This window comes from Didymosphaeria variabile, assembly GCF_027946475.1.
Source record: "Didymosphaeria variabile strain IMI 356815 chromosome Unknown scaffold_5, whole genome shotgun sequence".
NCBI classification, from domain to species: domain Eukaryota; kingdom Fungi; phylum Ascomycota; class Dothideomycetes; order Pleosporales; family Didymosphaeriaceae; genus Didymosphaeria; species Didymosphaeria variabile.
The window spans coordinates 1,262,763-1,289,088 of record NW_026611624.1 but is presented as its reverse complement, the minus strand read 5'-3'; the positions used below and the strand labels follow the sequence as shown (position 1 = coordinate 1,289,088).

The 26,326-nt window shown below is 52.9% G+C and overlaps 11 protein-coding genes across 11 annotated transcripts; 8 read left to right on the top strand and 3 right to left on the bottom strand.

The window, feature by feature from the left end:
- Positions 1 to 126: 126 nt before the first annotated feature.
- Positions 127 to 1,333, top strand: pan6 (pantoate-beta-alanine ligase; the record flags this gene model as incomplete). Its single annotated transcript, XM_056215649.1, has 3 exons — positions 127 to 151; positions 200 to 618; positions 674 to 1,333. 3 exons carry the CDS (start codon positions 127 to 129, stop codon positions 1,331 to 1,333), a joined length of 1,104 nt encoding a protein of 367 aa, XP_056069896.1.
- A 1,111-nt stretch (positions 1,334 to 2,444) lies between these two features.
- On the bottom strand, positions 2,445 to 4,859 carry N0V89_006882 (uncharacterized protein; the record flags this gene model as incomplete). The annotated part of the gene is made up of 5 exons (XM_056215648.1): positions 2,445 to 3,700; positions 3,751 to 3,991; positions 4,029 to 4,282; positions 4,339 to 4,539; positions 4,688 to 4,859. 5 exons carry the CDS (start codon positions 4,857 to 4,859, stop codon positions 2,445 to 2,447), a joined length of 2,124 nt encoding a protein of 707 aa, XP_056069895.1.
- A 377-nt stretch (positions 4,860 to 5,236) lies between these two features.
- N0V89_006881 (uncharacterized protein) lies at positions 5,237 to 6,420 on the top strand (the record flags this gene model as incomplete). The annotated part of the gene is made up of 2 exons (XM_056215647.1): positions 5,237 to 5,676; positions 5,751 to 6,420. 2 exons carry the CDS (start codon positions 5,237 to 5,239, stop codon positions 6,418 to 6,420), a joined length of 1,110 nt encoding a protein of 369 aa, XP_056069894.1.
- A 765-nt stretch (positions 6,421 to 7,185) lies between these two features.
- Positions 7,186 to 8,336, top strand: N0V89_006880 (uncharacterized protein; the record flags this gene model as incomplete). Its single annotated transcript, XM_056215646.1, has 3 exons — positions 7,186 to 7,546; positions 7,617 to 7,900; positions 7,947 to 8,336. 3 exons carry the CDS (start codon positions 7,186 to 7,188, stop codon positions 8,334 to 8,336), a joined length of 1,035 nt encoding a protein of 344 aa, XP_056069893.1.
- An 857-nt stretch (positions 8,337 to 9,193) lies between these two features.
- On the top strand, positions 9,194 to 10,546 carry N0V89_006879 (uncharacterized protein; the record flags this gene model as incomplete). The annotated part of the gene is made up of 1 exon (XM_056215645.1): positions 9,194 to 10,546. One exon carries the CDS (start codon positions 9,194 to 9,196, stop codon positions 10,544 to 10,546), a length of 1,353 nt encoding a protein of 450 aa, XP_056069892.1.
- A 184-nt stretch (positions 10,547 to 10,730) lies between these two features.
- On the bottom strand, positions 10,731 to 11,699 carry SEN34 (tRNA-splicing endonuclease subunit; the record flags this gene model as incomplete). Its single annotated transcript, XM_056215644.1, has 1 exon — positions 10,731 to 11,699. The coding sequence occupies one exon, from the start codon at positions 11,697 to 11,699 to the stop codon at positions 10,731 to 10,733; it is 969 nt and encodes a 322-aa protein (XP_056069891.1).
- A 372-nt stretch (positions 11,700 to 12,071) lies between these two features.
- Positions 12,072 to 12,448, top strand: DAD1 (Dolichyl-diphosphooligosaccharide-protein glycosyltransferase subunit dad1; the record flags this gene model as incomplete). The annotated part of the gene is made up of 2 exons (XM_056215643.1): positions 12,072 to 12,357; positions 12,429 to 12,448. 2 exons carry the CDS (start codon positions 12,072 to 12,074, stop codon positions 12,446 to 12,448), a joined length of 306 nt encoding a protein of 101 aa, XP_056069890.1.
- Positions 12,449 to 13,304: 856 nt separating this feature from the next.
- On the bottom strand, positions 13,305 to 14,248 carry rho4 (the record flags this gene model as incomplete). Its single annotated transcript, XM_056215642.1, has 3 exons — positions 13,305 to 13,670; positions 13,719 to 13,922; positions 13,970 to 14,248. The coding sequence occupies 3 exons, from the start codon at positions 14,246 to 14,248 to the stop codon at positions 13,305 to 13,307; spliced, it is 849 nt and encodes a 282-aa protein (XP_056069889.1).
- Positions 14,249 to 14,838: 590 nt separating this feature from the next.
- Positions 14,839 to 20,544, top strand: N0V89_006875 (uncharacterized protein; the record flags this gene model as incomplete). Its single annotated transcript, XM_056215641.1, has 9 exons — positions 14,839 to 14,969; positions 15,016 to 15,786; positions 15,836 to 16,362; positions 16,418 to 16,492; positions 18,464 to 18,481; positions 18,583 to 19,339; positions 19,391 to 19,694; positions 19,746 to 20,400; positions 20,450 to 20,544. 9 exons carry the CDS (start codon positions 14,839 to 14,841, stop codon positions 20,542 to 20,544), a joined length of 3,333 nt encoding a protein of 1,110 aa, XP_056069888.1.
- Positions 20,545 to 21,603: 1,059 nt separating this feature from the next.
- On the top strand, positions 21,604 to 25,303 carry N0V89_006874 (uncharacterized protein; the record flags this gene model as incomplete). The annotated part of the gene is made up of 3 exons (XM_056215640.1): positions 21,604 to 23,590; positions 23,641 to 24,442; positions 24,502 to 25,303. 3 exons carry the CDS (start codon positions 21,604 to 21,606, stop codon positions 25,301 to 25,303), a joined length of 3,591 nt encoding a protein of 1,196 aa, XP_056069887.1.
- A 336-nt stretch (positions 25,304 to 25,639) lies between these two features.
- Positions 25,640 to 26,158, top strand: N0V89_006873 (uncharacterized protein; the record flags this gene model as incomplete). The annotated part of the gene is made up of 2 exons (XM_056215639.1): positions 25,640 to 25,730; positions 25,779 to 26,158. 2 exons carry the CDS (start codon positions 25,640 to 25,642, stop codon positions 26,156 to 26,158), a joined length of 471 nt encoding a protein of 156 aa, XP_056069886.1.
- Between the last annotated feature and the right edge of the window lie 168 nt (positions 26,159 to 26,326).

The following is a 26,326-nucleotide window of genomic DNA, read 5'->3' as shown; positions in this document are numbered from 1 at the left end:
AGTTTTTCTGTTCTTTCCTGCTTTCCAGCTGCAGGAATCCCTTTCCATCAGACATTTCATCGACCGCAGCCTTGAGTACGGGTTTGGAGCTAATAGAGACCCTGAGCTCCTCCGCTCCTCCCCGCCATGGCATCCTTACGGCAGCTTCGAGGTACAGCACCCATCCCAATCCATTGAGACCTCTGCCTGACATGCTCAGTCACTGTAACTTTCAGTCGCCCGATCTCAAGCTTCTTCCGTGTCCAAAGAGGTCCAGTCGCCTACAATGCGCGCCGCTTCCTCTCAGCCACGCCTGCTCGTAGAGACTCTGAGAACCTCGCGCCGCCGACTACCATTTTTCGCGATGTAGAACCTCTCCGAGAGTTCAGGAGAGCTGCTCTCCTGGATAACCGCACCATCGGACTCGTTCCCACCATGGGCGCCCTCCACGAAGGTCATCTCTCCCTCGTGCGCCACGCCGCCGCCGAAAACACAGACGTCTTTGTGACTATCTACGTGAATCCCACGCAATTTGGCCTCAACGAGGATCTTGCCTCGTATCCTAAAACTTGGGAGACCGACTTGCGCATGCTGCACGCTCTGGACCGAGAACTAGCAAGCGTAGAAGGGGCGGGCCGCGTAAGCGCGGTGTTTGCGCCCACTACGAAGACAATGTATCCCACGCTGCCGCCAGACAGCAGCATACCAGGGGGTGGGGAGCTTCATTGAGATGCGCCCGCTAGGCCAATTGCTCGAGGGAGCAAGTAGACCGGTGTTCTTCCGTGGCGTGGCGACAGTATGCATGAAGCTCTTCAATATCTGCCAGCCAGAGCGTGTATACTTCGGGCAGAAAGACATCCAGCAAACTGTGGTCATCAGACGCCTGGTCAAGGACTTCCACCTCCCCATAGACGTAAAGATTGTGCCCACATCCCGCGAGCCGGACGGCCTCGCGCTGTCGAGCAGAAACGTGTATTTGGGTGCGCGGCGGCGCACAGTGGGCATCGTGCTCAACCAGGCCCTGCGGAAGGCGGAGGCACAGTACAAAGCTGGGAAGCGGGGGCGAGGGGACATCTTGTGGCCAGCAAGCGATCACGCGGACCAGACGAAGATGACACAGGATGCTCTGGAACCCCATAGACGAGCGCGATTCGAGGTCGACTACATCAGCCTCGCGGACCCCGAGACCATGGAGGAGCTCGACGAGGTCGATCCCGCGCGAGGCGCCATTCTTAGCGGCGCCGTCAAGATGTTGCCGATCGAGGAGGCTGGATCGTCCGAGGACCTGGGTGTTGGCGGGGGCCAGATTCCAGTGAGACTGATAGATAATGTTGTGCTAGATCCTGCGTCGTGACATTAACCGGCAGGTGATGACCATTACGTAGTGGATGGCTAGACTTGACCTCGGAGTGGGAGAATAAAAGTAGACTTTTCGATTCGTTCTACTTGCACATATATATTCCCAAAAGCAATACGATGCACGCACGTATCTGTCTTACAGTCTCCTATCTCTTCTTACATTCTCAAACCACCCCATTATCACTGATGTATTTAGACAAGCATCCACTTCGAATCAGCAACTCCATGCCCAATGTCGCATTTCAGTAGGTTCACTGCGTCAGTATAGATCTCGCGCCACTTCCCCTCCTCCCTCCTCTTTCACAGAGCAAACTCGCGAGAAGCCACAATCGAGGTCTTTCTCGGGATTTGAAAGCCAACTGGACTGTACAGAAGCAAGAAATCACAGTATCGAAGACTCGAGCTTGGTGAACAAGAACCTGAGACGAGTTGGGCAAAGCACACCGATAACAACATGGCAGGAAAAGATGAAAGCATACTGCGCGTTCGAGCTGCCTGTTTGTGAGTTCCCGGTTTTCGAGCCACGTCACGTACCAATAGCACTTGCTGCAAGGGGACAAGAACACCAACCGCATCAGGGAGAGCTATTCGGTAGTCTTGTGGCCTTTCAAGGTTCGACATGGCCTTGGGATGCTCAGGGGACTGGGGAGAAGAAACGTATGACAACGTTCTTGAGATCTGCGGACGAGCTGAATGCGGTTGTATGGGAAGATGAGAGTCCAATGAAAACACGAGAAGAAACAACCTGTACTGGAAAAGAATGACACAAACGAAAAGACGACATGTCGAGTGGAAGACCCCGACGCGTTAATGTTCTGGCACTGAAGCACTGGACAATATGCACATATTCCACGCTTGTCATTGCTAACATGGAATCGTTGGTTGGTCGCGTATCCCAACCATCAGGCTCCCATTCAGTGGAGATCATGACCAGCAGCACCAGCTTATCAATACCAGTCGCCTTGTCTATCCAAGTTTCCATCAAACAAAATGTATCATGCAGGGTATAATGCGCGAGCGCGAGAACCTCAAGTCTTGCCGTGCGATCTATACCGTGTAACGCCGAAATTCATTCCAACCTCCCGTCCATCCATGGTTCAAGCAATTTAAGCACGCTGAAGCTCAGCGATGCCGTTGTCAGTCATCGCCGCTGTCAAGTCGCCCATCTCGCCGGCCAAATCACACTCAGTCTCCTCCAAAAGCATCATCTTCCGCTCCTCTTCCTGTAGCAGTCGCTTTACTTCTCCAACCTTGCGCTCTTGGCGAAGACGAAGCTTTGTTGCCCTTGCGCGTGTAGCCTCAAGACGCTGGAACTTTGCAGGCCGATTCTCCTGATCGTCGAAGGCAGACCGCTTGCCTTTGTCGTCACGTTGATCCTGGAGGAAGAGAGCCGTGTCGAGGTCGTCGATGGAACGATATTCGCCGTCCGGGGCAGTGTACGTACGATCATCTTGAAGAGTGGAGACGGATGATTCGGCGGTGCGACCTAGCGTCTGGACAGGCAGCTTGAAATTCGGGCCTAGAATCTCTTGCAGGGAGTTTCGAACTGTGTTGCCATTTGGCTTTGTGCCCTTCTTCCGTAAGACGTTGCGGGTATTGGTCTTGCCGGAAGAGGGCGCATCGACGTCAGGGGCATTCGGAGCAGTCGTAGAGGAAGCGTGTCCATCGTTCGGTGTCTGCGCTAGACCAGGACCAGGGAAATCACCCGGCTTTCGCAAGTACGGCCAGCCTTTAGGAGGGGAAACTAAACACATCAGCGAAAATGAAACGAGGCAAACGAGGCAAACGAGGCAAACGACAAACTCACGCGATCCATAGTGCTTCGCCACGTCCTTGGGAATCGAAGAACAGTGCTTCCAGAACGATTTTCCCTTATTCAAAGCCACCTCTGCCTCATGGCATGACAGAAACACGTATGCAATCGTGTACGTCAACTTGCGCCAGTCGACCTCTTTACCCTTCTGCTGAAACGCCTCGAACGGGAACGTGAGCGTTGGAACATTCAGCCAGAAGTCCGCGACCCACTGTTCGCCAGTCGCCTTGTCGTAGTTCACGATCCAGCCCAAGCCTGCCTTGTTCGGTTCGCGCGATATGACAGCCCAGGCTTCCACGTGGCCGTCTTCACCTAGAAAAAGCGCCCTATTGTGCGCCTTTACAATGCCTTTACGCTGGAGTGTTCCGGGTGTGTAATCCTTGAAGACGTAGATCGAACGATCTGAAACCAGAGTCTGCATGCTATCGAACATTTTCTTCTCGCTCAAAACCTTGTTGACTGTCTCCAACTGGGTTTCGGAAGTATCGCTAGATGCAACACCACCAGTTTGGATATTCCTATCAACCGTGGCAGCGGTGGCATGTTCGTCTAGGTGGTTTGGTCAGTGCCATATTAGGTGCCAGAAGAAGAATACTTACCATTCGGAGCATACGTCTCTTTGATACACGTAAGCGCAGTGCCCAAAGTGTGGGGACCCTTCGAAGAATCTGTAAAGACAACGTCCGCTTCGCCGCAGAGCAAGAACACATAGCCGAGAACAGCCAGCAGCTGCACCAAAGCATCTTCCCGCGCGCTATGCGTAAATGCATCGAACGGGTAATAAAGCTCATCAATGCTGTCGTTCAGCTTCTTCATGTCTTTGATCGCAGTGAAGGTTTCCTTCGTCCCATCCCACAGGAGGATTCGACACTGGTACAGCTTCTTCGGATGAGCAGGCAAGATAGCCCAAACCCCCCGTGTCTCCGTCCTTTCCAACAAGAAGCTTCCTACCCTGATTTTTAAGACTCAGGGGTTCAGTCACGAAGTTTGGATCCATGTCTTCGAATGTGTACTCGGATGCGTCGGGCAGAAGTTCGAACTTCTTGTACTTCTTGCTTTTGATCCAGTCTTGGATCTCTTCGAGCTGAGTATCCTGGCCTGTCAACTCTGAGTCAAGCTTGCCAGCAACGTCTAGTACTATCAGTTGACATCTACATCTAAATGGCTCTCCAGTGAAAAGAACTTACCGCGCGTGAGGAACCTCATGTTATCGGGTCGAACATTGCCAGCGCGGTCGACACGCGGGGTGTTTCTCTTCTTGCTACCTGACGCGTTGACGGTCACATCGGCAGGATCTGCAGCGGGAGTTTCGGTTGCACGCTTCTTTCCTGCGGAGGACTTCGCTGCGGACGTCCTCCCGGCAGAAGATTTGGCGGTGGATGTCTCTGCTGCAAAAAGGATCATTAGCCGGATGCGCATCGATACCACCAAGCGTTGGCTTGGTAGCCTCAGATGAGGCACCCGCATGTTTGGCAGAAGGCATGTTGTCCATGTACGCCTGCAAAGTCGATTTGCGAGTGTAATAGGACTGCTTACGTCGGACGACCCCAAGGATGTACTCAGCTGCGTCAGACGATTTCTTCTGCTGGCGTTCGCGATCCAGCGAGGATGTCGGAGAAGGTGGTGCGGTAATCGTAGAGTCGGACAATGGTGATGAACCAGTGTTGTGTCGTGCCCCGGCTGGGACACCATCGGCTTGCTCAGCCATGGGAGTTGTTGTTTGTGTTGAATAACCGAGTCTAGAGAGTGTGAGTGAGCGTAGAAGAAGATATCGTGGGAGGGTGGCTACCTTCTATATATGGCTTTCGCTCGAACAAATGGTGGACTGACGCTCCGCGGCAGCTTTTGCGAGGGAGAGTGGTGACTGCAGGGTGAGGAAAGAGAACGGGGCCTGCCAAAGTTCGGACTAAATTTATTCCCCTTGCCGGTGATGTCACTGCAAACGCTCGAATCTACGAGGAGGTGAAAAGGAACATCACGTGGTAGCGGTACCACCCACGTGGAAGCGAGGAATGCAAGGAAACAAACACCAAACGTCGGCATCATTCAATGTAGCAGCAGGCAAACGCAACCTGAGACCTCGCCATGCTGTCTGTTCCCGCCGAGAGCTCCTCCAGAAGACATCTACAGTCGTGTAACCCTGCCACATCGCACGAGAGGTTATCCAGCGCTGCTAACTCTCGCGAGGCGCTGATCAACACATCACCTACCGACATACCTTTGCGACAGCTCGTTGCAAGCTCCTCATCCACGAGGCCTGGTAGGCCTCTCCATGCTTCTACTTCCAACCTTTCCCTCCCAAGCTGGCCCGGGCATCCTCGGCCGCGGCCGAAACAGCAACGCCGCCACATTGATGATCACGTGTTTGCGCTCTCAGTCACAATAACGCTTGCATTGCTCGTCATCATCGGTGTCCCGCTTGGTGCTGTCCTGCCGCAGAAATACGTCGTCCCGCTGCCCATCAACGTTCTAGTGCCGTTCTATGTAAATCCGGAACAAAATTCGTGGGATCGATTGTTCGAGGAGTAAGTGCCGAACATGCTTCCTCTATCTTTTCCACATTCTTGAGAGAGTCGAATGTGCTGACGCATTAAAACAGCATCATCAAGCACCCCGAAACAAACTTCACTATCATCATCTCCGTCGACCATGGGCCCAGTGCATCAGCCTGGCCTTCTGGAGTCTACATCGCCCCCATCAAGCGACTCCACACGCTCCCAAATGCCCAGACAATTGGATACATCGATATCGCCTATGGATCGCGCGATAGGGAAAAGGTGCTTGGGGAGATTGCGATATACGCGGGGTGGAATAATACAAACATTGCAATATCGGGAATTTTCTTCGACCATACGCCGGTGGAGGATATTGACGATGCGCGCGCGTATTTGAAGAATGTCAGTGCAACAGTAAGGCATTCAGAGGGCTTTCTGGAGCCTACTCTGGTAGTACACAATCCGGGGAAAATGCCGGACGCAAATATGACGAACTACCATGCCGACATCACGGTGGTATATGAGGGGGAGTACAAGGGAATGCCGGCAAGAGATGAGCTCAAAACCAAGCTGTGGGAACTAGACGGCAGACGTGAGGACTACGCGGAGATTGTGCATTCTGCTCCGCGTACTATCAGCCGAGGTGGGATAAGGAAGATAATCAATGATGCAAGAAGGAACGTCGGATGGCTGTTCGTTACGGATCGCATGGGCGACAACAAGTATGAGTGGTATAGCAACCGATGGGAAGAATTCCTGGATTTAACGTTCTAGTTGAAAGAACAGAACGAGCAGTTACTACGGAATGAGCGAAATGAGCATTTCAAAGATACACCGTAAGCAGCCATCTCTTCGCGCGCTCAGGGAACCCACCGTAGGCTCCCAACTTCGTATTTCACCACGCGATAGTGATACAATTTTCGACGGCTCCATGTTTCGCGACAATTTGGGGCAAGAAGCCCTCCCAGAGACAAAATCCTACTCTCTTACTTAGTTTGTCTTGAATGTTGTCACTATCATCAGGTGGTACACCAAAATAAACCATCAACTTCGCGACTTCATCTATGCTCATGACCATACACCACACTTCTTGAGGAGTTTCCATGTCGAGGTCAAGCATCCAACCCCCTGCGTAGATTTTGAGCTTTTGTTGATTCCAGCGTTTCCATGCTAGCGGCCTATGCAAATTATCCCGCGTCAAGCGGTATAGGAAATAGCGCAAGAACGATGACTAACGGATCACCCGTCGCCGCTACGTGAATAGGTGGGGGCCATGACCGATCCGCTACCTCGCTGCAAGTGAACACCCTTATCAACTGTGCATCCGGTTACTTATCCGTCCGCATCGCTGCGCTATCCCTGCTCTTACGATGGTGCCTCGGCGGCTCGCCGATCTCCGACCCCCTCACGCCCTAGTCAGGCCTCAGACCGGGTGCACACCGTTTTCGATGCTTCTTGAACCTCCCAGAATGAAACAGTCACCTCAATCAACATATTTCCGCAGATAAACATCTCAAAGAACAGCATAAGGCCCTTACTATGTCTACGACTGTTGTGGAAACCGCGACCCCACCTGTACTCAACCTCACGCTTCAAAACGGGCAAGAAATCCACTACCATTCAGACACATCAATCGAGGCAGACGAAATTCCAGTTATTGACATCAGGGAAATTTACAGCGATGACCTTGAAGCTCGCAAAGCTGTGGCGGAAAAGGTCCGAGAAGCGGCGCACCGAATCGGTTTTTTCTACATCATCAATCATGGTATAGATTCCAGGCATGCAGAGAACACATTCAAGCAAGCCAAGCGCTTTTTTGCTCAGTCTGGAGAGAAGAAGATGGAAGTCTGCACAGACCTGGTCACAGAGTATTTTGGGTATTTCCCGATGTCAAAGGCCAGTTCTACTGCTATTATGATGATGTGGTAAACACTGACGCGTAACACAGTATAACCGGAATGGTAAAAAAGAGAAAGACCTGATGGAGGCCTACAACTGGGGCTATAACCCTAAGTTTGATCCTGAGAACGCAAATGAGTCCGAACCAGATGTCGACTACATCAAGCTTTTGTGGCCCAAGGACCTCCCTGGTTTCAAAGAAACGCTATACGAACACCATGCTCAATTGTTGACTCTCGCACGCCGATTGACGAAGACCTTCGCTTTAGCGCTTCACCTGAACGAGAACTACTTTGATAAGTACATCAAGAATCCAGCAGCAGGCATGAGGATTACACATTATCCTCCACAAGAGGTACGTCTACGCAATAGATGTTAATTGCGTGCTCATGAAACAACAGGCTTCGCCATCGGAACAGTTGGGTATCGGTGCGCACACCGACTTCGAGTGCTTTACATTTGTCACGCAGGACGAGCACGCTGGTCTGGAAGTGCTGTCTAAATCAGGCTACTGGATCAAGGCAAAGCCCATTCCTGGAAGCATTGTCGTGAACATCGCGGACTGCTTCATGCGCCAGACCAACGACTTCTTCGTCTCAACTGTGCATCGCGTTGTCAACAAGGCGGGTGCAGAGCGCTACTCTTGCCCCTTCTTCTTCGGTTTTCAGCAGGACATGAAGCTGGAACCCGTGCCAACGTGCGTAAGTGATACCAATCGGATGAAGTATCCTATCGTCAGCTCGGGTGAGTATCTTAGGTGGCGAGCCGAGCAAGCCAAGAAGGCGATTTGATGGGAGAAAGGTGGGGTGGAGACAGAGCTATGCCGGGTGAATACTTCCGGGATCTGTCTCCAACTTTCGGATATTCAAATGCCGTAGCAAAAGGATTCCTGAGCTGTCTGATTATCATCACGGTCCCATTGGTGTATCCTTCGCCTTTCCCATCGTCTAAAGCTCCATCCGCCTTACCCCGCTATCGTATCCTTGGTTGTCGCCTTTCTCCGAATCCTTAGATACCGTCTATCACAGAGATAAGCGGTACACGACGCTAGAGCTACATTGACTACCATCCATACTGCCACGATCGCTAGCCTAGGAATGCTCCTGATAAGCGGCACTTTTTATAATGTGCCGAATACTAAGATCATCATTTTGACGATTGTTCGCTGAGGGACAGCTTCGACAAAACTATGTTCCCTTCAATGAGTTCCTTAATGACCAAATGCAATGAAAGACTTCGGGAAAAAAGAAAGGAAACGAAACATGCTTTCTCGAGCCGTGAAAACTTCATTCGAGCCCTAGAAGTCGACGGAACGGCACATGGTCCCACTGAAGAGCGCAGCTTCTGGAAGAATGAAGATCTCGATCTCACACCACGATCACAATGGACATGGGGTTGGTACGATTTCGCCGCTTTTTGGTGGAGTTATGGCTTCAGTGTAGGCGTCTGGAGCGTTGGATCTTCCATGGTATCGATGGGCTTGAATGCCTGGCAATGTCAGTATTGTAGTCACTATTCGATCACATTCTAATATAACGTAGCTGTCATCTGTGTTTTTATCTCACACCTCCTTGGCGCAATCGCTATTGCCTGGCACTCTCGGATCGGTGCAAAATGGCACTTTGGCTTTCCAGTCGAAAGTAGAGTCATGTGGGGCATGTACGGTAGCTTCTTCCCCATTGTGATCCGCCTACTCGTAGGCCAGATCTGGACCGCAGTCTTAATGATGCAAGGCGGCTACTTCCTGTCCATCTTCCTCCGCTGCGTGTTCGGTCACCACTGGCATGATCTTGCCAACACCATCCCGAAGAGTATGGGCGTGACAGCCCAGCAACTGGTCGGCTTTATCCTCTTCGCCGTCGTCACAGCGCCCTTCCTGGCGTTGCGTCCCCATCAAATGCGGCGACTCTACACCATAAAATCCTTCGTTTTACCTCCCGTCGCTATCGGGCTGTTCGCCTGGTGTATAGTGCAAGGCCGCAACGCGAACATCTCTGCCGGCCACTTCAAATCCATAAAACCCTCCCCGAAAGGTGCAGCCCTCGCCTGGGCAATGCTCTCCGCGATCAACAGCTGCATGGGCAAAACCTCGAGCATAGCTGTTAACCAGACCGATCTCGCTCGATATGCCCGCACTCCCAACGCCCCTTTCCTCTCCCAACTCATCTCGCTCCCCATCGGAAACACGCTCTGCGCCACGCTCGGCATCTTCGCCACGTCCTCAACGCAGCAAGCGTGGGGCGTCACACTCTGGAACCCATGGGATCTCTGCTCCGAAATCCTCGATCGACACTGGAACTCTGGAGCGAGAGCCGCCATCGCACTCGCGAGCATGGCGTGGATGCTATCCATCTTCGCGTCCTGCATGGGAGTAGACGTTTTTCCCTTCGGCGTGGACGTGACGGCCCTTTTCCCACGGTGGCTGAACATCCGCCGGGGAATGTATCTCTGCTATGCAATCGGCCTCGTCATCTTTCCCTGGAAGATCCTCGAGAGTTCGACGACGTTTCTGCGCTTCCTAGGCGGGTATAGTATTTTCCTTGCGCCATTGGTGGGGATCTATATCACGGACTATTTTGTCGTGCGCAAGGGTAACTTGTGGGCCACGGACTTGTACAAGGCGAATAAGGGAGCTAAGTACTACTACGTGAGTGGGGTGAATTGGCGGAATGCTGTTGCTTTTACGACGACAGTTGTCTTTCTTGTTCCGGGGTTTGCGGGTCAATTTGGGCATGAGGTGGGGGTTGGGTGGGAGCGGTTGTACAGTTTGGGATGGGTGATGGGGTGTACGATCTCGAGCGTGCTATACTATGGGCTCGCGATGATAGGGGACTTCTGCAAGGAAGAGAGAGGCATGCAGTTCGAGGAGAGTTATGATAGACAAGGTATGTTTTGCGAGGGTGTTATTGAGGGACTGGGTGTACAGTGCACAGAAGAGAAGAGAACAGGAACAGAAACGGGTCAGAAGGGTGTGGCGGAGGAAAGCAAAATCAAGGTGTAGCCGAGTGTTTGGACATACTTTGTAGACGTTCGTCGCTCATGAATCCCGCTCTTTGCGCATGTACTTTCTGAGTCGTTACTTGTGATCTTCTATGCGTAGGGTATCAGGTAGGTTTGATTGGGTATCGCTATAGAAATGCACGCACTAGATTGCTTGTGATGAACGTAAGGATCTTCCAACGCGCTCACAACCCAGCCCACTCGATCGAAAACGCCCTCACAGGCTCCACGTCCACGCGTGGCTTCTTCTCATCCTCCTTGTTCGGTCGCAATGCCGGATTCCATGACGGCATAGACAGCGTTAGTATGTCCTCCGCCTTCTTCTTGCCACCCTTCTCCTCTCCTCCGATGAGGTATGCCTTCTTCACGCCCGTGCCCAAACGTCCGCCTCCAACGATGTCGAGCAAATCGAACTCCTCGTCCCAGCCCAATCCCGTGGCGAGGAAATGGCTGTGGAAGCGCAATGGATCACCCGGATAGACAGAGTAGTGGCAGCCAAAGCGCAGACCCGGCATCATGAAGTAACCTTTACCATGCAGATATCGGAACAGCGGGAAACTCTTCGGCACTTCTGGAAACCCTAAAGCATGCGAAGGCTGGGGCCTAGACAAGGGTGGGTATGACGTTGTCGGCGTGATGTACGTAGGCTCTAGTCTCTTTTCGGGGGCTTTTACGACGGGGCCTGTTTGTTCATCCGCGTCGAACAACGATGAATCAGCATTGGTGGAGGTTGTCTCGTTGATCTTCTTGCTCGGACGCAGCCCTTTCTCTCGCAACGCCTGCTCACTCTTCTCCTTCGCGCGACGGACGACCTCGCGACTGATTTCCGCCCCCTTCTCGTCCATGTCTCTGAGGTACGCCAGTCTGTCCTCCCGACTCATCTCCAGGAAGCCATCGCGGTGCACAGCCGCATCGTCAACGATGTAGGCATGACCCTGCTCAACTAGGACGCGTGCCTCTTCAGGCTGGAGCTCGAGCGGAATACCAAGGAAGACATTCTGCTGGCTGAGGTTGGGTATCGTGCCAATAAGCACACCGATGACGTTGTGCCTACGGCGCGCATACGCGACAGTTGGTGGGTCGAAGAGCAGGTAGCGACCCGCTACATACGAGATGGGAAAAGGTTCTTGGTCCGGAGGCGTGTCCGGAGCCATTGTGTCCTGCGTAAATGTTGCGTTAGCTTTACTCAAAGCTAGAAACTTGCATGAAGAAATTTGTGCAGAAGCGGTGAATCATAGTGTGAATACAAATAATTTGAGTCATCAAGTCCCGAAGGATTCAGGGGATTGACAGATTAATTATGGTAATAATCATAAGAAGGTAGAGGAGTGTTTTGGAGTGGGAAAGCTTACCTTCACTTGTACGGTTTCATGGTGCAAGTTGATGTGTTGTGTGAGGGAAAGCTTTCTCGCGATTTTATATGGCGGCTTGGCGTGCGCTGATTCAGGTGACTAGCCTGAGCTGGTTCCGAGCCAAAACATCGCTCGGAACGCGCAACGACAACATCCCACCAATATACACAGAAAATGTCCAACAACGCCCGCGCGTCCACGGTGCCCGTCGCCGCCGAAGCCGTGCCAAAGTCTTACTACGAGCAACAACGCGAACTCCTCATGCTCGAAATCGCGCAATCCCTCAATAACGCACTGCACAACCTGAACGCGCTGAACCGGAGCTTGGAAGAAGTCATCCAAGTCGGCAATGAATTCGCGCCGGTGGAGTCGCTTTGGAGTCACTTTGAGAGCGTCATGGGAGACCAGGGACAGGAGGAGAAAGAAGGAAAGAGGGAGGGTGATGGGGAAGAGGGGGCGAGTGAGTGCTGAAGAGCCTGCATCTTCCTGCCCTTACACTCTCCCAATTATGTGATTCTCGGTGAAAGACAGATGAGTTGCTGGAAAACTAAGATGCACTGCGCCAGGTACGCGTCTGAGATCGAAGATGCACGAGGGGCGAGAAGAGGATAACGTGAGAAATGTGGATGAAAAAGAGACCGCGTTGAAGGAGTGCGCGGCGGGAAGGGTCACACAGGGTGTAGGTAGCCAGCCGAAGGTTATGATTAACGTGAACCGGCGCAGGAGGATGACTATGTGGAATTAGTCTCGAGTAGGGTGTTCAGATGAACATGAAAGCTTTTCACGATTGGTATGGACCGAAGGGTGGCAGTGGCCTTATATTAAGATACCCAGCACTATACCTCGGAAACGTCATGAAGATAAAAGATTCGAGTCACGATGCAGTCGACCAAAGCTATGAAGATGTGTTTGTCAAATTTATTGCACCCGATGCAGCCACGCTAGCCACACCTTATAAGATACCGAATACAGACAGAGAAAAGACAAGGGAAAATATAAGCTCGAGGGACTAATCTCCCTTCCCTGGGAATCCTTCCAGACCAACGCCCGCTAACTATGTATATGTATGTCGGTCGCGATTCCACAATCCTCCCCAGCAGGTCCGCCTCCGACGGACGAACCTACCAATGCAAGCAAGCGGCTGCTACGCAGCGCGAAAGCGAAAGAGGCCGCGGAAAAAGGCCAGCGCGTCCATGATTAGGTCATTAAGCATCTCGATCGTGTCGTCCAGCGTCGTGAATCTTGATAAGCCATTGTTCGTCTCGGTAGATGCAGAAGTTGTGTTGGAATAAACATCGTCGGATGTAGTATGAGAAGCAGAAGACGGACGCAGGGATGATGGACATGAAGCGCTTTCACTCAAGATCAATGCTGTGACGGACTCTAAAGAAACGATGAACGAGTGCCTTAGAGAATGGTGCACTTTTCTCGCTTCTTGGTCTTCTTACCGCCACTGGGGAATCGCGCGTCTGCTCGCGGTGCGCCCGGGGTGACTGAATGTGATGTGGGTGCTGGCTCCTTATACTCGTCGCCGACAGCCTCGGTTACGGCGCGGTCGAAGATGTCTTCTACGCCGTCCTGCTCTTTACTGCTGCACTCCATGTACAGGGCGCCCATCTTCTTGGCAACGGCGCGGCCTTGATCAGGAGTTACCGGTGTGAGGCCTTGGGTCTTCAGCAGCTCGATACAACTTCTCTTGTTGCGCAGATCTGACTTGAGGCCAAGAAGCATGAGAGGGGTGGTTGGGCAGAAATGAAGGACCTCGGGGTACCACTAGTTCTGTCAGTGCATGTTTGCAAGGTGATATGAATGTTTACGCACCTTGTCCATGACATTTTCAAGCGAGTTTGGGCAGTCAATAGCGAAGCAAACGAAGATGATGTCCGTCTCGGGGTAGGAGAGGGGGCGCAACCGGTCGTATTCTTCCTGTCCAGCAGTGTCCCAGAGCGCCAATTCCACCATCTTACCCGTGGGCGGATGGGGTGTGTGGGTGATGTAGTTCTCGAAGACGGTGGGCACATATTTCTGACCTGGTCAGTGATGAGAGGGTACAAGGGTAGGCCTTTACGCACCTCTGGGAAGTTGCCTGTGCTGTAGCTAATCAAAAGACACGTTTTGCCGCAGCCGCCGTCGCCAACGACGACCAGCTTCTTCGAGTAGGTGGGCGGTTCTGTGATGTTGGTGTCTCGCGTGGCGGTGGTAGCATAGGAGCTGACGGTGCCGTTGCTGTTGCGCTCGCTGGGCGTCCTCACGGGCTTGCGGATCGGTGTGATGGACGAGACGGGCGCCTTTGTGCTCTGCTTGCGGCGCAGGTAGTCGTAGTTTTGCGAGGGCGCGGTCGTGGCAGACATGGTGAAGGGTGCAATGTGAGTGGAAATGCGCAGGCGCAGGCGATCAGTATCAATATACGCTTTGTGCTTGTCGCAGTTGGTGGTGCGAGCGAGCGGCTGGGGTATTTAGGGCGCGGTGTATGTTGACGGTCAGCCGCCGTTGACACAGCAACCGCCCGCGATCGATACGGAAACAGGACGGCGCTTCCAAGCCACGGACACGGCCGCCAGAGAAGCGAAGCGGGCGGGCAGGGGTTGGGACGGGACACGATCGAACATCACCTCGCAGGAGCCCCCACCCGCCCAAAGGCCAATGCCCATGCCCTTCGCGCGCCGCAGACTGATATTTTGTCGCCTCAATGAGTTTCCACCATGAGGGAAGCTCGTCGCCCGCTGCGGCGCCTGCCCCGGCGGCGGCAGCAAGCCCTGAACAAGCTCGGCTTGACGCTGGAAACAAACACCACGACCACTGTGCGCGCAAAATGTCCCTCGACGTCGACGACGCCAGCTAATGTGCGCGTACAGACGCTCGACGACTGCCGCCATGGCGCCTTGCGATACGCAATTATCTCCTGCCCGTCGTCCGTTGGGAAACGCCCTACCTCGCCCTCATGCAGGACAAGCTGCGCTCGCCCACACTCGACTCGTACTTTGCCGTGACCGCGAATTTGGGGACGCACACCTTCTATATGATATTTCTGCCCATTCTATTCTGGTGCGGATATACCAATATCGGTAGAGCGTACGTATTGTCACGCATGCCCAGCTCTAAGCATTGACTTTGGCAGGATGGTCCACATGCTGGCGGCAGGCATCTTCTTCACCGGCTTTATCAAAGACATGCTGTGCCTCCCTCGACCACTGTCACCTCCGCTTGCTCGCATCACAATGTCGGGATCTGCCGCCTTGGAATATGGCTTCCCATCGTCGCACTCGAGCAACGCCGTCTCCGTAGCCATCTATGCCCTCTATAAATTCCACAGCGCACGTGAAGACTACCATCCGAACGTATTCCTGGTCCTCCAGATACTCTGCTACTGGTTTGCCATTTCCATCGTATTCGGCAGGCTCTACTGTGGCATGCACGGCTTTCTGGATGTCGTTGTCGGCAGCATGTTCGGCGGCGCCATAGCCGTCGCCCAGCTAGTCTTTGAGCAAAGCTTCGACAGCTGGCTCTTCATTTCAAGTCCCTTGCCGCCTTTGGTCATCACTCTGTTCATTATGATACTCGTTCGAATCCATCCCGAGCCAGCAGACGACTGTCCATGTTTCGACGACACCGTTTCGTTTGTTTCGGTCGTCATTGGTATCAACATTGGCGCATGGCACTATGCGATGACCGGTTTAGCCATTGACGATCCAATTCCTTCCACAAATCCATTTCGACTGGAAACGGTTGGTCTACCACGGGCAACGCTACGGATTTTCCTTGGTGTTGTGGTCATTTTCTTATGGCGGGCAACCATGAAGCCAACTTTATTCACCGTTTTGCCGCCTATATTCCGTTTATTGGAGCAGCTCAGGCTTAACCTGCCTCGTGCTTTCTTCCTCAACGCTTCGTGAGTGTTTCGAAATCTGTATTGGGAAGTACATACTGATCTGCCCCAGAAAATACACCAGTATCCCAACATTGCGAGGCGACGACAATGTCATCCCACCTGCTTCCGAACTCCCCAACATGCTCAAGAACCTCGCACATCCACGCAAACGCTCCGTATCTGTAGGGCCTCAGTCTGCCGCAGATGCGTACGAGACCCTCGCCTACCGCAACAGGCGACGAAGAGAAAGCATCAACTCCCTCGATGGCGCCGTTCAGGAAGATGCCGCGTGGTCGCCCACGGAGAAGAAGGCTTCCCATCGAGATGAGCGATCATCGTCTAAGCAACGGGAGAAGAGCCCCTTGGGTGTCAGTCTCCTGCCAACGCCAGCAGCGTCAAGAGTCCACTCTTACGAACAGATGATGGGTACCGGGCATGTTGAGGGTGTCGACATCACACCGCCCGACAGCGAGGCGGAGCTTGCGGTGCAAACACCCGCCGAGGCGGAAAGCGAGAAGAGGGAGATCTTTATGCAATTGTTGAAGCCGCGTGTGAGGTACGACGTTGAGGTCGTCACGAAGTTGATAATTTATACAGGTAAGCATGAATTTCCACGCGGCCATAGCCTTGAGGCACGCGCTGACTTCACCAGGCATTGCCTATATAGCAGTGTGCGGCAACCCCATTCTATTCGAATTCGTCGGTCTGGGTACAGGTATCCGGACAGGTACGATGTAAGCATTTTGAAAGTATAGCATTGCATACATAGCAGGCATGTGTTCTTGAACAGAAGCAAGCAGGAGAGTTTTGAGTAGTGTTTGATAGCATGAATGAGACACCCTTTCTCGAAGCTTGAATATAGTTCGGAATATATACAGTGAGGTCATTTCTATTATGTAGCAAGTCGCGAATAAAAGTTCGCTGCATAGTGTCGCGTTCAGCCTGCGGTCGCACACGTTCAGCCTTATAGTAATTTATGCCAGCGCACGTTGTCTGAGAACCTGACTTTTGTGAGCCCAAACTTGCCTCGCCTGGGGCTCCCACCGACCGGTCACACCAGCCACGCCAGGGCGTACAGGAAAAAGGCCGATACGTCCAACGGTCAGCCCTCCGAACCTTTGTTGTCGTTTGAACCTTGCTTGTCAGATACGGAGGCGTTGTTTCGTGGAAAGTGCACCAATCGCATCAATCCATGTGCGAATCAGGAGCAAGGAAATTTCAACACGTCATCATACGCCCACAAACGTGATTACCTGCATGCGACTCTGTTGTCCTGCGAATGCGTGCGCGAATGCGAAAGAATCGGAGGGTGCGTGTTCGGGGTTTATTATTGTGTGACTGGACGTGCGGCGTGAGGTTGTGGGCTCGTAGGAGTGTGGGATGCTGACTAGACGTGATATGTTCTGGGCTGGGGTACCTGAAAAGGAAATAGCAATGCATTTGAGTTTAGAAGTATATCTGGCTTTCGCACAGCGAGTAAGATTTGTCCGTGGAGCGAATTAATTCGATATGTCGGTCGATCAATCGCATCTTCCACGGAGCGAATTGGTCGATCCTAAGGATGTCACTCCTGCAATCCTGGCGGAGATGTAGACGGACTTCTATAGCACACGTTGTGGCTTCGACCATCGTGCACCTCGTACACTATGACCTTTGGAAGATGCCGTGGGGAATTGCCAAGTCGTGCCATTGCTGGATCTTACTGTAGCTCGCAGCATGCAACCGTTTTGGTGTTGCTAGCTCGTGCGGTTCAGCTCCAAGACACCAAGGACGACAAGCCTCCTTGCGCCCAGCTGTCTTCGCCCAGCTACTTCTGGCGCTGCTTCGGAGCTCTGAACTTCAGCGTCGCCGCAGTGGAGCTGATGATATTTGAGTTACGGTACACTCGACGTACCGATGCGCGTACCGGCTGTGGCGCAGGGGAGATCGAAAGGCCTGCGCCACACGTTAGATGGATGGCAAACCTCGGGCGGCATGGTGTCGTCGTTTCAAGCGTTTAGCCGCGGCGATCAAGCAGCTATCCCGCCCACGACAAGAGGACCCGGTGCCTTGATTCTTGCGGGCCAAGCCAGTGACGTTGAGCTTCGCAGTGTTGGCACCGATGCTTTTCGTGCTTCGCACATGTTAGCGTCATCTTCGTGGCGCGCGCAAGCAAATCGCCCTGACAACAAGGAATCGAGCGGTCCACTAGGGACTGGTCTCGAACTGAGCGTCGGACAGCGCGCGCGAAGCCGGCCCTGTCCATTGTAATTAAGATCTAGTGAGATGCACACTGACCGCATCTGTGGCTGGTGGGCGTGCGTACGCTCATTACCCCTGCGGCCGACTATTGAGGTCCCCGGCCGTTTAAACCCCTTCTGTGCGCCCGTTGTCCTTTTCCCAGTCCTCACTCCTCCATACGAGCGCGTGGGCATTCCAGGCTGCAACACAAAGCTCACCGGTACACCCAAGGCCGTACAGCACGCGCCACGAAAGCAAGTTACAAAGAACCATTGAAAGACGCAAACGCGCTTGTTTGACCAACGACAATTGCGGACCGCAGCAGCACAGCCGTTTCGCCCCCAGATCCCCAGTCGTGCTTCCGAGCCTTAGGCATTGATTCCGAGCTGCACGCCAACGAGCATTGATCGTCTTTGTTACTCAATTGACCTTGGCTGCCACATTCGTCAGTGAGCAACCTCTGACTATTCTGTCCCAGGTTCATACAGCAATATGCGTAAGTCCAGACTCTCGTACCATGTCACCCCACATCAGTGCTACTCCTCAAGACCAGTCACCCCTTCCACTAATTTTGTCCATCCTAACATGTATTTACAGATGCTATACGGAGACAGGCCCATCGCGTGGCGAGTAGCCCAGGAGCCGGTACCGCCTACAACCCATTTTCACGCGTACGGTCGCGGGATACCGTCGCACATCAGGATGCAGAGAATGCGCCGCACAGGTCACAGTCGGAGGCGCACATGCAACTAGGTGATGAGCAGGATAGAGCCCTTGAAAGTGCCCAGGCAGAGAAAGAATTCGGCGGTCCTCACCACGCGAATACCGCGCCGTCGCCTACGTCAGGAAGAAATTCTTTGAACGCCGAAGGGCCAGCGACCACCGATTTTGCGCCGAGTGGGAGCACTGCGCCGAAGAAGGCATCGGCGGATATCAGCGACAAGACCGCAGTCACCAACGATGCAGATACTCACACGAACGGTTCCGCTGTGAAGCAGCGCGGTTGGGTAAAGAGAATAATCAAGGGAAAGGAAGAGGATAACGACGCCGATGAGGGCCGCCACGAATCTGAGAAGCTGGATGTCGACGAACGCAAGAGAAGGGCTCTGAAGAGGAAAATTCCTGTAGGCCAGCAGGTCCGATACGTGCTTTTCGGCGCGTGGATCAACGTCCTGCTCGTTATGGTGCCGATTGGTTTTGTAGTGTACTACACGCACAAGATCAACGATATCGGTGTCTTCCTGATCAACTTCATTGCCATCATTCCGTTGGCCGGTATGCTTAGCAACGCCACGGAAGAGCTTGCGATCCGCGTGGGCGAAACGCTCGGTGGATTGCTCAACGCCTCTTTCGGGTATGTATTTTCCCCATAAATTCTGCGTCTCATTTTGACTAACAAATGCAGTAACGCTGTCGAACTCATTGTCTCGATTCAGGCTTTGGTCAAAGATGAGATCACGATTGTCAAGACATCGCTCATCGGTAGTATGCTTTCTAACCTGTTGCTTGTTCTGGGCATGTCCTTCTTTGCGGGCGGCTTCAATCGCGTGGAACAGTTCTTCAACATCACCGTTGCGCAGACGGCTGCCTCTCTCTTGGCTCTTTGCATTGCTTCGCTGATCATTCCGACCGTGTTCCACAATATGATCGCCGACATTGGCACAGGCGAACAAGATGCCGCGCAAGATGCAAAGAGTAATTCGGAACTAGTATGATAGACCTTCCACTGCTACAGCACAGTACTAATTACATTCTTACAGTCCCACGGAACAGCCATCATTCTCCTCTTCGTGTACGGCTGCTACCTCTTCTTTCAACTCAAGACCCACGTCTCGATGTACAATGAACCCAGCGAAAAGGGCGTCAAGCGCAAACAGTCCGTCGACGGAAGCGTCGCCCGCGGCATCGCAACCATCGGAGCAGGTACCGCTGCCGCATCAGGCGGTGCCGCGAACCAGAGCCGCCATCTGCAGAACAGCAAAGAAGCCGCGGAAGACGAAGAAGATGACTTCGAGGAGCCTAACCTCACCATGTGGGGTGCTCTCGTCACACTCGCTATCTCAACTACGCTCGTTGCTTTCTGCTCCGAATTCATGGTCTCCAGTATTGATGGCTTCACTCGCGAGGCCGGTATCTCGACTACCTTCGTCGGTCTGATTCTCCTGCCCATTGTGGGCAACGCCGCTGAACACGCCACCGCTGTCACTGTCGCGATCAAGGATAAGATGGACCTCTCCATCGGTGTCGCTGTCGGTTCCTCCATGCAAATCGCCCTTCTCGTACTCCCCGGTATCGTCGTCATTGGATGGATCGCGGGTAAGGAGGACATGAATCTCTACTTCGACACTTTCCAGATCGCCATCTTGTTCGTTGCAGTATTGCTCGTCAACTACCTGATCCAGGACGGCAAGTCTCGTAAGTACATATATTCCGCATTATCCAGACACTGCTAACGGTACGCCAGATTGGCTCGAGGGCGTGCTTCTCATGTCATCCTATATCATCATCAGCTTGGCTGCATGGTTCTACCCCGATCTGCCCGAGGGTTCCGAAAGCTAGATTGCTTCCCTCATCTTCTTCTCCTTCTAACATAACTGTACATTTTTTATTGCAACTCACGTTGCGTCTTTTCCCTTACTCTTTGTCTGGCGTCATCACAATCGTCTCAACTTAAAACTGTTACGGCTCGAATTTGAGTAGTGTGTGTTTCCTAGATACCCTGTGGTCGCGAGAGTAATCTGCAAGTAACCGAGCGAGACATCTCTTTTGTGGGGGGCTTTGGATTTGTACACGTTGTAGTGTTAGGTTAATTTATCGTTCTTCAAATGTACTTGCTGAGTTGCATTGGATCGAGCAGATGGTGCTGTTGTGGTGCGATATCCTGAGTTGTGGTGAGGAAGGGGCGGCCGATCTTGGTAGGTCATTGCACAATATTGTACGGGTATCTGCTGACTTTCGTCTCCATACCCCAGATTCGACGGCCTCGGAAACGTATCCTGGGAAATCTCAATGCCTTTTGCAAATTCGTCGTTGCGTTTGCCGGTGTGCGCAGCGCGTACCTAATTTCTGCCAACGGTCCCCGAGAGAACTCCCTGCATCATACTCATTCTATAATCACCGTCCATCTTGTTCTTGTCTCGTTTTCTAGATTCGTACTCTGACACGCTTTCACTCTACTTTACTTAGCTTTGTATTACACATACATCTACACTATGTCGGCGCGGCATGCTATCCGCCTTCACTCGGAGCGTATATCGTTGTTTCTCTCACTTCAAAGAAGGCTTTCTCTCAGGGGCTCCGCCATGCTCTATAGAAGGCCTCACTTGCAAGCTCAGCATCTCCCTCTTACACCACGTTCTCTCCGTGGACCTCATACTTCGCCCGCTTGTTATCTTCTTCCTCATCTTGGCTCCCTCCCTCCACATCAATACTTATCACTACTCAAGTGCTCGACCAACAAGTTCTAAGACTCGATCGATCATCTGGCACTCACATCTACATTCTCTTGCTTCTGTCGCTGCTCGTATGAGGGAGCCTATGAACACCTTGTTCGGTTGCTAGTATGTGAATCATTCCGCTCATTGATATGAACAGGATTCTGACTCTGGAATAGAAGCCATGGCGGATCCAACCCCCAGCGTTAATACGGCTGTGACTCAGGCTACTGAGGAAAGCCAGGCTCCTAGTGTTCAAGAGACCCCACCAACACAGATTTCCGAGAGTCAAGCGCCCGATGTTTCCCAGAGTCACGTCCTTGCACCCGCATTGACCGATGACGAGCTCGGCTCACTGTTCGGGGACGACAGAGAGCCTGATCTCGAGGACGATGACATCCCGGCACCCAAAGAGGATTCTGTCGTGCATATTGCCCAGGGATTTGACGAGCAAGACTTCAACGGCATGCAAATTCCGGACGATGAGCTTGCACCTCATGCTGGTACCCAGGACTTGGGCTCGATTGACGACTTGGAGTCCAATCAAGACGAGTTTCCGGACTTTGACGAGACCATGGCTGAAGTTCAGAGCCAAGATCAGTACAGCGAAGAACTACACGAGGAGCAGGTAAACGTGGACGCCATGAACGGCGTCGAGGCCCCGTTTCAGGAGCACAACATCCGCCCCCAGTCTCAAGAGCAGGGGAGCAACATGGAGGATATCCAGCATTCGCAGAATCGACAAGAAGGCCCTCTAGTTCGCGTGCCTGCTATCCCTGACACACCCGAATTGGAGGACCCGGCTCCCACACACCAGACCCTAATCCATGAGATCAATGATGATGAGGACAGTCTCTTTGTGCCAGACCAACGTCTTCCCTCTCCAGGCCCAGGCTTTTCCAGTAGACCTTCCTTGACTCGCGGTCTCTTCAACAGGTCATCTGCTACTCCTGGCCCGTTGAATATATTGACCGCGACACCAAGTTTCGCCGCTCAGCCTTCTTCGTCTAGCATGTTACCCACGCCTGTTTCTGCTTCGCGGTCTCCTTCAGGGCCATCGAGATCTGTCTTCAACAAGATGCGCCAATTGCAGAGGAAATTCAGTCAAGATAGGGCTGCTGCTAGCAGACCGCCGCAGCTTGCTCAGCCTGCGCCTGATGGAGGAACCTACCTGGATGCCATTCTTTCGCATGCCCCTGGTCGGCAAACGTCTGCTGGTTTCTCCACAGCCGGTGAAGATAATCATGATAGGGCGGAACGAGAGGCGCAAGCTAAGTATCAGAATCAGAGGAAGCATTACGAGGAGGTCAAAAAGAAGAAAGGAAAACTAAACTTCGCAGAGGACGTTGCGTGGATGAGGATTCGCTCTGAAGAGTCAGCTCGACTGCGTAAGAGGAAGCGCGACCAAGACATCGCGAGACAAGAGAACGGCGAATCAGATTTATTCCCCGACACCTTTAGAGCAAGAAATGGCCCTGACGATGGCCAGGATGGAGACATGTTCGACGACGACCCTGCTGGCTCTTCTCGCATCCCAGAACCATCCTCTAGACGCGCTTTCCCCTCGATGGCGGAAGCAGAGCTTCGTAGCATGCAGGTTGCACTTCAAGCCAACGGAGATAAACCGAGCAAGAAGAAGAAAGGAGCCAGCATATCCGAGCAAGCGCAAGATATGGGGAAGGGTCGCGGCCGATTCAAGGGATCTAACTTCAAAGCTTTTGGTTCAGCTTCAGGCACGCCCGCGAAAGCAGGCGTACGCAAGACTATGAAAGACAAGAAAGCAGCGGAAAACGCCACCCGCCTACACCACTCACTTATGCATTCCGACGTCTTCCGCCAGCAGGCTAGCGAGGACGCTCCCGAACAGCCGACCTTCACATCCAAGAATAAGGCTAGTGCGCTGAAGGAGCTAATTGCGAGCGTGCCAACCGAGCACCAGAAGTCGGCGAAAGATGACACGGCCGCTTTGCTGCGAGCTACCAAAGACTTCGATGGTCGGGGTTCTTGCAAGGCAGATGGTAATGGTATGTGGAAGGTGAGAGGCATGCCGACCAGCTTGAAGCACTATCAGGTTATGGGCACGGCCTTTATGAGGCGACGCGAAAATGACATCCGAGAGCCTCGCGGAGGCCTGATGGCTGACCAAATGGGTCTCGGGAAAACGCTCATGAGTAAGTCTTCTTCAATATGTAAAGAATACTTGACTAACGAGAATGGCTAGTGCTGGCGAACATTGTCAATGGCCAGGGAAACAACGACGCTGACTGCAAGACTACGTTGCTCGTTGCCAGCCCTGCTCTACTCACCCAATGGACGCGCGAAATCGAACTGCACACACGTTGTGGACTCAGTGTGATGAGACACACTGCAGGCTCGCGTATCAGTTCTAACTGCGCGTTTCAGACCTTCAAACAACACGATATCATCCTAACCACATACCACGAGGTGCTTCGGAGTTATCCCAAGAATGACCCTCCTATCGAATGCCAGACTGCAGAGCAGAAGATCGCTTGGTGGGCGAAGGTGTATGAGGAGGCCCGGGGACCCCTTCACCGCATGATGTTCCATAGGATCGTATTGGACGAGGCCCAAGCTATCAAGAACCACCTCAGCAGGACTTCGCTCGCGTGCCGCGCGTTGATGGCACGCCATAAGTGGGCGTTGAGTGGCACACCTATCCTCAACAGCCTGACTGAGCTCTACTCGTACTTCAAATTCCTTGGTGTCCCATATACTGGCAGCTTCAAGATCTTCAAGCATAACTACGCAGACCCCAAAGAGCCCGAGAGCATCGAGCGTTTACTTATTCGACTATCACAATTTATGATTCGCCGAGATCATTCAGACATGATGATGAATGCTCCCATCTTGAAACTGCCTCGAGCCTCCCAAATGACTCACTGGTGTGAGTTCAACTCAGTGGAGCGCAGCATCTACGAAGTCGTCCGCCAGCGCTTCGCAAAGCGAATCAACTTGGCATCAAGGCAGAACGAGTGGGAGAAACAATACAACAACGCCTTGGTGTGAGTACACTTGAGTACAAACGTGTTGAAAGGAACAATATTCGCTGACACTCACAAAGCATGCTTCTACGACTACGACAACTCACTGCACATATCCTGATGCTCCAATTGGTCGTACAGGATCTTTTGGAGCAAGAAGATATTGAAAAGATCCGTGAAGTGGTTCAACAAGAAGCGACCGAGCAGCGGGGCAGGAAGGGTAGGACTATCCTGGCTATCCGCAAGCAACTAGACAACCTTGAGGCGGAAGCAAAGAAGCAATCCGCAAACAAGTCGACGAATCGCTCGAAGCCTTCGAAACGGCCGCTGCCGTATCAAGACGACGAAGATCTAGGGCAGCGTGATATCGAAGAGCTGCTGGACGATAGCCAAGAATCTGAGGATGTCGATCGACCGGCCCATGGTCGCTCACGTGCTAGTGGCAAGACCTTCGGCAAGACCTTCGACTTCCGACCTTACTTGAACAGTTTGACGAGTGGCGAGAACTGGCAGAGAGTCAAGAAAAAGGCCGTGTGTAGTGATTGCGGCGGTGCGCCGTCCGATGCTTGGCTGACTAGTTGCGGTCACATCTTATGCTCTAGCTGCTACGACGATGCGGCGATTCTAGCAGCAGAAGAGGAGAGGGCAAACAGCACCTGTAAAGGCTGTGGCAGCGTTTTCACGCATGCTAATGAGATACAACAAGACGACGACGTACTCGCAAATGGGCCAATGACGCGCGCCAAGAAGAGGCAACACTCGAAGGAGGTTCAGCATATCGAGCAGCAGGACATCGCAGAGGAATGGCTTTCCCTAGGCGGCGAAGGAGTTCTGCCTTCTGCGAAGACGATTGCACTCAAGGCTCAGCTGCTGAATTGGTAAGTAATGCCGGTTGGGGCCGTGAAGCATTTACTGATGTTGACTTACAGGTTTACGGAGAATCCCAATGTCAAGGTCATCATCTACACACAATTTCTGGCCATGTGAGCATCGATTTGTCAGGCTTAAGGCAGCATGCTGACAATAACAGGATCCGAATCATAAACAAGATGTGTCAGGAAGAGCACTGGGGAACCGAAGAAGTGAGTAAATCAGTGGAAGCAGCTCCAGCCTAAAAGAGCCCTGTATTGCCCCAGGACTACTTTCACAGCCCCTATCAATACCCGAGTTTTCGTCTACTGCAGAGCAAGTGCTAATGACTACTAGTACCATGGCAAAATGAGTCAAGAGTCTCGTGACAAAGCTATCGGACGCTTTGCCGACGACAGCGGCGTGAGGGTGCTATTAGCCTCTCTTCGTTGCGGTGGCTGTAAGTACCCTTTCCATAGCTCTGAAGCTCCAGACTGACCATCTACAGTGGGCCTCAACCTCACCATGGCGTCGCGCGTCGTCATTCTGGACCCGTGGTGGAACTCGGCAGCAGAGCAGCAAGCGTTCTGCCGTGTGTTCCGCTTTGGCCAAAAGGAGACCACTTGTCTGACCCGTTTCTGCGTTAGGAACACGGTAGATGAGCGACTTATCCAGATGCAAGAGCGCAAAGAGAAGGAGATCGACTCAGTGATGAAGGAGGATGCCGGGGCGAAGGCCAGCAAGATGGGTATCCGGGATCTCATGCGTCTGTTCGGCAACATCCGCGACGACGAGAACGGTCGGCCGTTCATCATGACGGACAATCCTGATCCGCGCGGCGGCTTCCATGCGGACAATGACCACGAGGGCTATGCGGATGAGCTTTGATTGACACGAAACTGACACTGTTTTGGGGTAGATTTTGGGGGCTGGAGTCCAGTCAAGGTGGGCTTTCAGGGATTGGGGGCGACACGGTTCCTCTGCCATAGGAGCGTGATTTGACCGGCAAAAGGTGCCCTGCTCAAGTGGCGCTGAGGAAACTCTGGCTGGGAGTTG